The sequence below is a fragment of the Schistocerca cancellata genome, chromosome 6 (genome assembly GCF_023864275.1).
Source record: "Schistocerca cancellata isolate TAMUIC-IGC-003103 chromosome 6, iqSchCanc2.1, whole genome shotgun sequence".
Classification (NCBI taxonomy): domain Eukaryota; kingdom Metazoa; phylum Arthropoda; class Insecta; order Orthoptera; family Acrididae; genus Schistocerca; species Schistocerca cancellata.
The window spans coordinates 652,289,736-652,303,373 of record NC_064631.1 but is presented as its reverse complement, the minus strand read 5'-3'; the positions used below and the strand labels follow the sequence as shown (position 1 = coordinate 652,303,373).

The window sequence follows — 13,638 nt, the reverse complement described above, 5'->3', positions numbered from 1 at the left end:
TCCACAGTACATCGATGTTGTCGCCAGTGCTCGGCGGAAGGTGCACGTGCCCGTCGACCTCGGACCGGACCGCAGCGACGCACGGATGCACGCCAAGATCGTAGGATCCTACGCAGTGCCGTAGGGGACCGCACCGCCACTTCCCAGCAAATTAGGGACACTGTTGCTCCTGGGGTATCGGCGAGGACCATTCGCAACCGTCTCCATGAAGCTGGGCTACGGTCCCGCACACCGTTAGGCCGTTTCCCGCTCACGCCCCAACATCGTGCAGCCCGCCTCCAGTGGTGTCGCGACAGGCGTGAATGGAGGGACGAATGGAGACGTGTCGTCTTCAGCGATGAGAGTCGCTTCTGCCTTGGTGCCAATGATGGTCGTATGCGTGTTTGGCGCCGTGCAGGTGAGCGCCACAATCAGGACTGCATACGACCGAGGCACACAGGGCCAACACCCGGCATCATGGTGTGCGGAGCGATCTCCTACACTGGCCGTACACCACTGGTGATCGTCGAGGGGACACTGAATAGTGCACGGTACATCCAAAACGTCATCGAACCCATCGTCCTACCATTCCTAGACCGGCAAGGGAACTTGCTGTTCCAACAGGACAATGCACGTCCGCATGTATCCCGTGCCACCCAACGTGCTCTAAAAGGTGTAAGTCAACTACCCTGGCCAGCAAGATCTCCGGATCTGTCCCCCATTGAGCATGTTTGGGACTGGATGAAGCGTCGTCTCGCGCGGTCTGCACGTCCAGCACGAACTCTGGTCCAACTGAGGCGCCAGGTGGAAATGGCATGGCAAGCCGTTCCACAGGACTACATCCAGCATCTCTACGATCGTCTCCATGGGAGAATAGCAGCAATGCATTGCTGCGAAAGGTGGATATACACTGTACTAGTGCCGACATTGTGCATGCTCTGTTGCCTGTGTCTATGTGCCTGTGGTTCTGTCAGTGTGATCATGTGATGTATCTGACCCCAGGAATGTGTCAATAAAGTTTCCTCTTCCTGGGACAATGAATTCACGGTGTTCTTATTTCAATTTCCAGGAGTGTATTTTCAAGACACAATTAATTCCGGGCATCACATGAAACTATATGATTCGAGAGACCTTTTTGAGTCACAAACATCTTATTACACGCACATGCAGACTAATGTGACGAATGGAATTGGCTCCGAGGCTGGGATTCCAACCTGGGTCTCGCGCTAACTAGGCAGACGCGCTAGCTACTACGCCAACCTGGCACACTGGCCCTGCACATCTGCCCAGACTACCCTAGCACGCCTCCCTCATCTGCAGTGCTGCTCGAGTTTAGAGAATACTAAGTGGGTTGAGGTGTGAATGGAAATTTGGAAATTCAACTAGACGTGCTAGGCTAGTCAGTGCAGCTCTGCAAAGCCACTGTGCCAGGTTGGCGTAGTTGTAGTGGTTAGTGAATCTGCTTAGAGAGCAGCGGCCTGGGTGCGAATTCTGCCCTTGCTATAAACTGTCATTCGTCGCTTCAGTCTCCACATATACATCAATTCCATTCAACTGATCTTTTAAGTCCTTAGCCGTCTCTGACAGTATTACATTGTAATTGACAAACCACGAGGTTTTTGTTTCTTCTTGCTGAACTTTAATCCGCTTTATCAAATTTCCTCTTCGTTTCTGTTATCGCTTGCTCACTGTGTAGATACAATACGAGGTGCATTCAAGTTCTAAGGCCTCCGATTTTTTTCTAATTAACTACTCACCCGAAATTGATGAAACTGGCGTTACTTCTCGACGTAATCGCCCTGCAGACGTACACATTTTTCATAACGCTGACGCCATGATTCCAAGGCAGCGGCGAAGGCTTCTTTAGGAGTCTGTTTTGACCACTGGAAAATCGCTGAGGCAATAGCAGCACGGCTGGTGAATGTGCGGCCACGGAGAGAGTCTTTCATTGTTGGAAAAAGCCAAAAGTCACTAGGAGCCAGGTCAGGTGAGTAGGGAGCATGAGGAATCACTTCAAAGTTGTTATCACGAAGAAACCGTTGCGTAACTTTAGCTCGATGTGCGGGTGCGTTGTCTTGGTGAAACAACACACGCGCAGCCCTTCCCGGACGTTTTTGTTGCAGTACAGGAAGGAATTTGTTCTTCAAAACATTTTCGTAGGATGCACCTGTTACCGTAGTGCCATTTGGAACGCAATGGGTAAGGATTACGCCCACGCGGTCCCAGAACATGGACACCATCATTTTTTCAGCACTGGCGGTTACCCGAAATTTTTTTGGTGACGGTGAATCTGTGTGCTTCCATTGAGCTGACTGGCGCTGTGTTTCTGGATTGAAAAATGGCATCCACATCTCATCCATTGTCACAACCGACGAAAAGAAAGTCCCGTTCGTGCAGTCGTTGCGCGTCAACATTGCTTGGCAACATACCACACGGGCAGCCATGTGGTCGTCCGTCAGCATTCGTGGCACCCACCTGGATGACACTTTTCGCATTTGCAAGTCGTCATGCAGGATTGTGTGCACAGAACCTACAGAAATGCCAACTCTAGAGGCGATCTGTTCAACAGTCATTCGGCGATCCCCCAAAACAATTCTCTCCACTTTCTCGATCATGTCGTCAGACCGCCTTGTGCGAGCCCGAGGTTGTTTCGGTTTGTTATCACACGATGTTCTGCCCTCATTAAACTGTCGCACCCACGAACGCACTTTCGACACATCCATAACTCCATCACCACATGTCTCCTTCAATTGTCTATGAATTTCAATTGGTTTCACACCACGCAAATTCACAAAACGAATGATTGCACGCTGTTCAAGTAAGGAAAACGTCGCATTTTAAGTATTTAAAACAGTTTTCATTCTCGCCGCTGGCGGTAAAATTCCATCTGCCGTACGGTGCTGCCATCTCTGGGACGTATTGACAATGAAAGCAGCCTCATTTTAAAACACTGCGCATGTTTCTATCTCTTTCCAGTCCGGAGATAAAAAATCGGAGGCCTTAGAACTTGAATGCACCTCGTAACATCGGGGAGAAACAACAATCCAGTTTTCACTCCCTTCTCGGCTAGTGCGTCGTTCTCTACCCCTCCGCTCTTATAACTGCAGTCTAGTCTCTGCACAAGTTGCAGACATCTTTATACTCCTTGTATTTTCGCTGCTGCCTTCACAGGTTTCAAGTTTTGTATTCCATTCAAAATTGCCGAAAGCTTTCTCTAAAGCCACACGTACTGAACACGGCAGAATCAGGTAGCGACTGCAGGTGAGAAATAAGGCACAAGTTGTGAACAGATCAAGATGCTCACCTCATATTAATTTCTTAACAGTCAGTCGCAAGCAACGTGTAGTGCACTTGAATCATATGATAACTACTGTGGTCGTTTCAGTATTAATCATTTCACGATATCATGTTACCGAGAAGAAGGTTTACACTGAACTGCTGTAGACTTGTAACTCAAGCGATATTAAGCTGAACAGTCACCGTCAGTGGTAGTGAGTGCTGCAGCCACACTGCTGACGCATCATTTGCTGGCAGCGCAAGTCTGCTAGCCCTGCTGGCCAATGTACTCGCCTCGACAACTTGCTGGTTGCAAGGGTGGTGGTGGTGGTGGTGGTGGTGGTGGTGGTGGTGTGTTGGGGCTTATGGGCACTCAACATCGAGGTCATCAGCGCCCTGACACACATTAAAAGGAACGAATGTGGACAGACCTAAGAAAACTAAAGCGCACACTCAAAGAAAGCAGGAAAAGAACGAAAATGCTACATAAGAAATTAAAACCTAAGGAAAGGGGAAACATAGCAACAAGAATGTCACAGTAAATTGTTATTGGCTGGCCACTTACATAAAATATGGGCGAGCTTGTCACACAGTGAGCAAATTAAAATCCTCTCCCTAAAATCTTTGTAAAAACATTTGACAGGGCATAGAACTTAAAAACTTTAACCACATTCATCCGAGTGTTGCCTAAAAGAGATGGCAGGTCCGCTGACAAGTCAGCCGCGACCCGCTGGTCAGAAAATGAAACGCAATCCAATAAAACGTGGCGCACAGTGACCTGGACGCCGCAAGCGCGAGAGGAGGGTCCTCTCGCCGGAGCAGGAAGCTATGCGTCATAGGGCTGTGGCCTATTCGAAGCCGAGTGAGGAGAACCTCGTCCCGTCGATGGGGCTGAAAGGAAGTACGCCACACACGCGTTGTGGGCTTGACTGTACGGAGCTTATTGTCAGTCACTTCCAGCCACTCATCCTCCCACGGACGCATGACCCGTGAGCTGAACAGCGAGGTGAGTGCGTGCAAGGGGATAGCACACTGAGATACTTGTGGGGTGAGACACGCCTCCTTGGCTGCGAGATCTGCCCTTTCATTCCCAGCAATGCCGACATGCCCCGGAACCCAGCAAAGAGCTACAACCTTCCCCAGTCGCTGTAGTCGGAGGAGGGCATCCTGGATGGTCTGGACAATTTTGTCTGCCGGATACAAACGTTGCAATGAGTGAAGGGCACTGAGTGAATCGGAACAGACAAGAAATTTAGGAGAGGAAGAATGTCTCATGTGCTCCAGTGCCTGCAAGATCGCAAACAATTCAGCATCAAAGACAGTAAAAGTCTGAGGCAGTCAAGGGGAAATCGGTGATCGCACCTTTTTATAAATCTAACACTGTTTGCATCTATAAATCGAACACTGATTAAGCCACATGCGAAAAATATGCTTTCCAGATAAAATCTCACACTCGATTCTCGGTGTGGTATTCGACTCTCGGCTCCGCTGGGCACCTCACATACAGTCTGTTGTCGATAAATGTGAGAAAGCATTACATGTAATTCGCTCTCTCACTCGTGTATGGTGGGCAGCGCATCGAAGTATTCTACTCATGATGTATCGAGGGATTATTCGATCTAATCTGGACTACAGTTGTAGCTGTATCACAGTGCGCTTAAGATTTACCTCCCAAAATTAGGCAGTTCAGAGCCAATCGTACCTGCATTGGTATCATGCGTTAGAACCTGACAAACGGTCTTTTGGTTGAGGCAGGAGAGATGCCCTTAAGCATTTGACGTCAAATGGTGTCAGATTAAATTTTCATTCATGGAATGGTTGTTTCGTGGAAAGTCCTGTCTATAAGATTAGAGATAGCAGTTACCAATTACGGAATGTCTCCAACACAAGAACTAAAATTGTGGCCGTCTGCACAAGCTTTGACTCTTGGTATTCTGCCACACGTTCTATACGATGTTCTTCACATTTGCCTTTATTTGAATATGATCTTGACGCTCTCAGCTGCCGTTTTCCAGTATATCACAACCTCGTCGAGTGCGAACGAAAGTTTCAGATTTAACTGTGTCACTGACGCTTAGTGGTGTGGTTATATCTGCATATACACTGATTGATCCAAAATTCAGCACGAGGAGTATAACGGATGTGCTTTTCAATGCCCTCAGACAGTGGCAGCTGCTATGTAATAGCACAAGAACACGTGAACACCCCAACTTTTAACGCCTTGCTACTTTATTGGTCATTTTTCTTTGAATGCTGTTAAACGCAATGTAGATGTGGTAATCTGAAATACACGGCACTAAATCTGTCTCGCTTTGCTTCATTGTCTAGGCTCGGTGAAACTCGACAGCAGGTCTCGAACGCACCTTTTTTTGGACAAGTTTTAAGGAGCTCCTGCGCATGCGGAACTGGCGTGACGTAATTGCCTTACGGGCCAAATACATACGAATTCGATAAACAATGCGCAAGGTTAACGCCGTTGACTGCTACGCTTTACCACTCAGCTAAAAGTCCACGTCAATGTCAACAGGTGGTAGCACACTGCAACAGACTTTTATCCACGTTCATTTGGCACAAATCCCTCTAGGCGGAAGGACATTCAACTGATACGCCAATTCATTCACTATATAGCAAAATTAGGTTAGTCATCACTACATGCTATAGTTATGCTGATAAAATAACCTATTTTGTGGACTTCTGAATTATGTTTAACATATTAGCTTTGGATTTTATCATATCGATTTTATCGTACAGAATCCATTTGAAATGCTGGAGAACCACAAACCATCATTGTAGCATTTATTCATGCCTCTGACAGTTGTTGGTCTTATTTAGCGTCAGATTTATATCACAAATTGTACGTGTATCTGAACCGTCATAAAAAGCTGTCTCACAGATTTTTCTGATATTCTCTTAAATATGGGGGTCGAAGACGGAGCACTTACACAGCCTCACTCGTTTTCTAGTCAGGGGCCTTGTTGGTAGATAGTACTACTTGAATTTAATCATTTTCGCGAACGACAGTTTGTGTCTGCAGTTGGCTGTTTATTGCGCAAGAATCGGCTTCTGTTGAACAAGTGTTAAGCGCTAACGGAAAAGAAAATTACCAGGCAAAGTTAGCAGCAAAAGCAGGAGGGCCTTCCAGACGAGATCCACTGTCTGAGAAAGTGAAGAAGTCAAATAAGCGTGACTACAAGTGAACATTTGACAAAGAAGTGTATAATAAGCGTAAGTTGTAGCCTGTGTGCAACTATGATGGCGATTATTATTATTATTATTATTGTTATTATTGACAGCTGCTGAATGTGTATAAATATGTTGATAAACGTAACTGTTACACTGTATTAATTTCGCACTCTGATATTTACCTACATTAAAAAAATTGTGTACACCCAGGATGTATACCTACGAGCCAGCACGGCCTTCAGAGCCAAATCAGTAAGACCTAAAAACTACCTAAAAACGCTTCAATTTTTTACGGCGGAGACTGTGGTAAATTTGGAAGCATTTAAGTTTGTATCTTCTACTTCATTCTTGAAGATATTAACCATGTTGGACTCCCTTAGTGTTCTTAAAAGTATTCAACTCCAAAGACAGAATGAAACCACTAACCGTTATATTCTGGATGTGATACTGGAATATATTCCAGAGGGCAGACAATCATTCTGTTCTGGGGGCAGTTCCATGCTGGCATCCGCTATAATGAGGAAGTTGGTGTATTTTGTTTTCATGCTCCAAATCTGACAATGAACGAAGGAAATTTTTGACGACTTTGGAGAGTATGGTTTACCTTCTGCCTCAATCAACGTCTTCTCTTTTGGTCTCTAAAGACATTCGTCTGTATAAAGTCAATGTCATTTTTTTAAATTAAGAGTATGGGGAAAAATCTCTAGGATTCATATTTTCTCCTTTTCATTTATCTGTATCAGTTAGTGTGAACTGATTACATAAATGTGACTAGTTTATTTATGAGTCTATTTGTTGAACATCCGTTGTCGTAAAAGCTTGAGATTTCCATTATGTAAATAAGCATTTTTCTATTTTATTTGTATAATTTTGTGTTCTGGGTAAAAGTATATCGTATATGCTTTCCCTAATCCTCCTAAATGGATGGCGATCGGAGCCAAGTAGGCTGAATTTAAGACCGAGAAATTTTGTAATGACATCCGGTGTTTTGCGACACCTCCTGCAAAGAAAGTCCTGAAGATCCTTCCAGGATGCAGCATCTTACAAAAAGTTTACTAACGCAAGGAAAAAACGCCGAATGAAAATTCCTACATTCTACGTCTGATTCGGAATGTCTGTGAGGCCTGAATATTAAATAATGTGGTGGAGCAGTGTGGTGCTAGCTAAATATAGGGGTCTGATGGCAGTCGTGTGCTCTCTGGGAAGGAGTTGGTGTTTTAGTAGTGCAACTCAACAGAAGGTCAACCCTTTGTGATAAACCGAGATTTTCTTTCACCAACATAGAGATCAGAGTATCCAAACGTGGGTTCTAGTACGCGGTCGTGGATTTCGGTTGAAGAATCCCGTTTTCCTAATCAAGAATTGCCACTTAGCGAGTCTGCAGACGCTCAATAGGAACAGATCTCATAGTAAGGTGTGGATGCAAGTCGATTGCTGGATGATACTGACTTGGTAAGATTTTCACTGAAGCCAACAAATCATATTCGTTCCCGTGGAAATTTGAATGTGTTGTTATTGTACCACATTTTAACTTGCTACTTTGAAATGTTGTACTGTTTTTATTGTTGTGAACATTACGGGGAGAAGTTACTAGGAGCCAGCCAGAGGAGGTGCTTAAAACTACTGACTTTGGAGTGGTGAGAAGTTCAACCCGGTCTTGCGGATCACAGCTAGGCTTGCGACCCTTCTTTAGACTAATCTGATAGCGTAGCAGAGTAGGGAACTAATACGAGTTCGTCAACAAAAGTTTACGATTACATCTGCGGAGCGGCTCGGCACCTAACGTGTCTTGCGCGCCGCACATTAACAAGAGCGTACGAAGTCCCCGTCACAGATCTGATTCGTATTGACAGCGTGTGGAGGGAACGACCAGGACTTTAACATATGTACACAATAAGGCCCAACTCTCAACCATTTTCAGAAAAATCACGTTTGAAAAATTTGCCACTGTACTTTGTATCTCTGTATGTCCATCTTTTTAGCGATATTCGCGGGACTCGGCTGTTCGATTTAGCACGTCAAATTAAACACCTTTCAGCCGCCAATTTTCAACCTTATTTTATTAGGCAATCAGTTTCGGTGCTTTATTACGCCATCTTCGTATGGTCGCGTGTGTGCCAGGAGACTGCAGCCGAGCGAGTAAGCGATAGTTGCAACATCGAAGGATCTAATCTCATTGCCGATACACATTTTATTCATTCCCAAGTAACTCTGACAACAGATATGTGTGCTGCGCTACGAAATTCTGTGATGGCCGCGGATCGTTTATCACTGGCATTCATCGCAAGGTCTGCATATAAAAACAATTATTGTTTTCCAAGTTGCTATGACCACTAGACCGACCGCGCTGTCTCAGGCGCCTTGCGCGGTTCGATCGACGCCCCACGTCGGAGGATCGAGTCCTCCCCTAACAGCATGTGTTGTCCTTAGCGTACGATACTTTAAGTTAGTTTAAGTAGTTTTTAAGCCTAAGGACCGATGACTGCAGCAGTTTGGTCCCATAGGTACTCACGACAAATTTTCAAATTTTCAAAATTTTTATGATCACTACCATACTTGTTCGGCAGTGCTCCATTGATTACACATTATACTTGTCACAATAATATAATCAAGATGACTATGCTAATTTGATCGAAAGTTCTTGTTTATCCTTGTTTTTTACTTCCACTTTCATTATGAATATTTTTCTCCTTTTTTCAAGATTAATGGGTAAAAGTAAGAGATCAATCATTAAGATTTATGGAAAGTTCTTGTGTATCCTTTCTTTTACTTCCACTTTCATTATGAACACTTTTTTCACCTTTTTTCAGGATTAATATTATAAAAGTAATAGATCAATCATTAAATTTTGATAATTTCCATATCCGTAATAGATCTGTTGTAAGAATTATGTAGGAATTAAAAAAATTCGATGCAAGCAGCGATATTCGATCCACGGACCTCGCGATTTTGAAAATAGATGCTTACTCGCTTAGCTGCGGACTGCTCGAACATTTCAGACCGTGTAAAGTATTTACGCAGGCGTAAAATTTTCAAACTGCATTTTCTCGAAAACGGTTGAGAGTTGCGTTTTCCTGTTTACCTATCTGAAAGTCGTAGTCGTGCCCTACAGAGCCAGTCATGACGACTTAGATCGGTGAGGGGAAGTTGGTACAAGCTGCGAGGCGCGGCTAGAAACAAGTGAGCGCGCACAGTGCTGGCAGGCGGCCTACCCGTCTCGCAGCGCGGGCCGCCGCGGCCGAGCGGGCACTGGCAGCGCTGGCCCGGCGCCGCGCCCTCCGCCGGCTGCACGCACGTGCCCCCGGAGCCGCAGTCCAGCGTGCACGGCGCCGCCGTCGTGGGCGTCGGCGTGGGCGTCGTGGAGGTGGCGGTGCTGCCGGCGGCCGGCGGCGGCTGCGGCTGCAGGGCGTCGCCCACGAAGGAGACGGCGGGCGCCGGCACGGGCCCCGCCGCCAGCTCTGCCGAGAAGCTGGCGTCCTTCTGGTACAGCACGTCCTCGTCGCGGTCGCCCGCCGCCAGCGGCGCCACCAGCGGGCCGTGCACGCCCGCCAGGCTGCTGTCCGTCGTGTTCATCTCTGCAACACGCAGCGGCGGAAAGCGGTAAGTCTCCTCCCAGCACCACTACGTCACTGCGTGTGGCGCTCGGAATATGCCCAATAGATAACACGATCACACACAGAGCTGTAAGGTATGGTTAATGATGGAGAGAGTGGATGAGCTACGCACAATAACTGGTGTGCCGATACAGATACACAGCAAGGTGAATGGGATGTAACTGATATGGGATGTAGACTGCACGACTTCCTTCCTGACATAAGGGGCGCTTGAGAATGAAACATATCGATCCCAGCGGCCGTATGATACACTACTGGCCATTAAAATTGCTACACCAAGAAGAAATCCAGATGATAAACTGGTATTCATTGGACAAATGTATTATACTAGAACTGACATGTGATTACATTTTCACGCAATTTGGGTGCATAGATCCTGAGAAATCAGTACGCAGAAAACCACCCCTGGCCGTAATAACGGTCTTGATACGTCTGGACATTGAGTCAAAGAGAGCTTGGATGGCGTGTACAGGTACAGATGCCCATGCAGGTTCAACACCATACCACAGATCATCAAGAGTAGTAACTGGCGTATTGTGACGAGACAGTTGCTCGGCCACCATTGAGCAGAGGTGTTCAATTGGTGAGAGATCTGGAGAATGTGCTGGCCAGGGCAGCAGTCGAACATTTTCTGTATCCAGAAAGGCCTGTACAGGACCTACAACATGCGGTTGGGCATTATCCTGCTGAAATGTACAGTTTCACAGGGATCGAATAAAGGGTAGAGCCACGGGTCGTAACACATCTGAAATGTAACGTCCACTGTTCAAAGTGCCGTCAATGCGATTAAGAGGTGACCGAGACGCGCAACCAGTGCACCCCATACCATCATGCCGGGAGACACGCCAGTATGGAGATGACGAATACATGGTTCCAATGTGCGTTCACCGCGATGTCGCCAAACACAGATGCGACCATCATGATGCTGTAAACAGAACCTGGATTCACTCGAAAAAATGACTTTTTCCATTGGTGCACCCAGGTTCGTCTTTGAGTACACCATCGCAGGCGCTCCTGTCCGTGATGCAGCGTCAAGGGTAACCGCAGCCATGGTCTCCGAGCTGATAGTCCATGCTGCTGCAAACGTCTCGAACTGTTCGTCCAGATGGTTGTTGTCTTGCGAACCTCCCCATCTGTTGACACATGGATCGAGACGTGGCTGCACTATCCGTTACAGACATGCGGATAAGAAGCCTGTCATCTCGACTCCTAGTGATACGAGGCCGTTGGGATCCAGCACGGCGTTCCGTATTATCCTCCGGAACCCACCGATTCCATATTCTGCTAACAGTCATTGGACCTTGAGCAACGCGAGCAGCAATGTCGCGATACGATAAACCGCAAACGCTTTAGGCTACAATCCGACCTTTATCAAAGTCGGATACGTGATGGTACGCATTTCTCCTCCTTACACGAGGCATCACAACAACGTTTCACCAGGCAACGCCGGTCAACTGCTGTTTGTGTATGAGAAATCGGTGGGAAACTTTCCTCCTGTCAGCAAGTTGTAGTTGTCGCCACCGGCGCCAACCTTGTGTGAATGCTCTAAAAAACCAATCATTTGTATATCATAGCATCTTCTTCCTGTCGGTTAAATTTCGCTTCTGTAGCACGTCATCTTCGTGGTGTAGCAATTTTAATGGCCAGTAGTGTACATTTCTTAACCGGACACAGGCATTATCCACGCACTTAAACCGCGTGAGTCTGAGGCAGACACCTACATGCACATGGGGGGGGGGGGGGGGGGGGAAGAAGGTTCCCCAGAACACACTGCCTTTCATGCGGGCAATGCGCGAACAATAGACACCCACTACACTTAGACTACACAGAAACTGAGAGAGATATATACACAGAAATAAGATACGAAGAACAATGGGCACAATTAAACGTATTGACAATGACTATTACAAAAATAACACATGAAGGGTACATAAGGACACGACATAACAGACATGCCTATGTGCAACGTAACAACAATCTCCAGATGGTGGACAGCGATGCCCAAAGTGACAGCGAAATCAGTGACACTGAGGAGGAACAGGAGGAGGAAGCTGAGATGTGCCAGTAAATAGCATAAGTTGATGGCGATCTTGCCAAGAAATCGCGAAATGCCGTACACCAATGAGTTCCTGAAATTAATTCACAGGATTGTATTGTATGTTAACCGGGGACCTAGAAACGACGAAGATGCTCTGTCCCCGCCGCAGCCGCAGTAGTCCACAACCCCACGACGACTCCTGCAATCCACTTCACCCCTCCGCCGCCCCACACCGAACCCAGGGTTATTATTCGGTTCGGACCCCGGTGGACTCCCCCCCCCCCCCCCCCCAAGGGAACGTCTCACACCAGACGAGTGTAATCCCTATGCTTGCATGGCAGAGTAATGGTGGTGTACGCGTAGGCGGAGAACTTGTTTGCGCAGCAATCGCCGACATAGTGTAGCTGAGGCAGAATAAGGGGAAACCAGCCCGCATTCGCCGTGGCAGATGGAAAACCGCCTAAAAACCATCCACAGACTGGCCGGCTCACCGGACCTCGACACAAGTCCGCCTGGCGGATTCGTGCCGGGGACCAGGCGCTCCTTCCCGCCCGGGTGGGCTATACGTAGGATTAGTAATACATAGGATTAGCAATACTGTTTCTCTACTAACAACGTTTTGTGTGTGTGTGTGTGTGTGTGTGTGTGTGTGTGTGTGTGTGTTGTTCAAATGGTTCAAATGGCTCTGAGCACTATGGGACTTAACATCTGTGGTCATCAGTCCCTTAGAACTTAGAACTACTTAAACCTAACTAACCTAAGGACATCACACACATCCATGCCCGAGGCAGGATTCGGACCTGCGACCGTAGCAGTCGCACGGTTCTGGACTGAGCGCCTAGAACCGCTAGACCACCGCGGCCGGCGTGTGTGTTGTATTTCAACTTTAAATTATTGTTGTTTTGAAAAGTATTATTCTTTGTAAATATTGTAGATAAGACAAAAGGAATGAAAACTGAAAAGATGAAAAACGAATACTGTAAGGTATACAACCTGTTTCAAAACATCAAGTAACAGGTCTATAATTTAGCAATAAATAAATACATCACTAGTTCTAAATAATACAATAAGTCTACGTACTTTGTAACATAATGCGACCCAGGGAAAAAGAAATCATCAATCGTTCACTTCAAATCTGGTGAATAGTAAGCAGAAGGTTGTGCTCCACAGTCCACAGACCGAGAAGAGTTTGGAAATTGACTGAGCTTGTGTTAACTGGTCGTACCACACGGTTTTGTTCTACTCGTAAGGAAGAGCTGTCTTCAGAAAGCAGTGGAAGCGCTGCGTATTAATGTACTCAACTAGCGTCAGCGTGGCTCTCTCAGACGAACAGACTACGCACACACGAGGAGGGTGGTGTTCACCGAGCGCCTTACCACTGTCCCGACGACACACTGTCACGGACGTTCTCCTCTAGCATTACTTTCCCTCAACAGCAGTTGTCGATACCTGCACTATTTTTCTAATTTTGGACAGGTCAGTATTATCTCAGCTACTTTTCTGAAAACTTTCATGTAATTTTATACACAATATCTTATATATGAAGCT

General features: G+C 46.6%; 1 protein-coding gene across 1 annotated transcript in view; it reads right to left on the bottom strand.

Annotated features, from left to right (window-relative positions):
* The window catches only part of LOC126088464 (pikachurin-like), a 1,041,406-nt gene that overhangs the window by 468,236 nt on the left and 559,532 nt on the right, over positions 1-13,638 (bottom strand). The window contains exons 3-4 of the mRNA XM_049906606.1: positions 9,856-10,013; positions 9,651-9,786 (exon numbers count right to left, since the gene is read on the bottom strand). Of these exons, the coding sequence (XP_049762563.1) occupies positions 9,651-9,786; positions 9,856-10,013 (294 nt within the window). The remainder of the gene's footprint in view (positions 1-9,650; positions 9,787-9,855; positions 10,014-13,638) is intronic.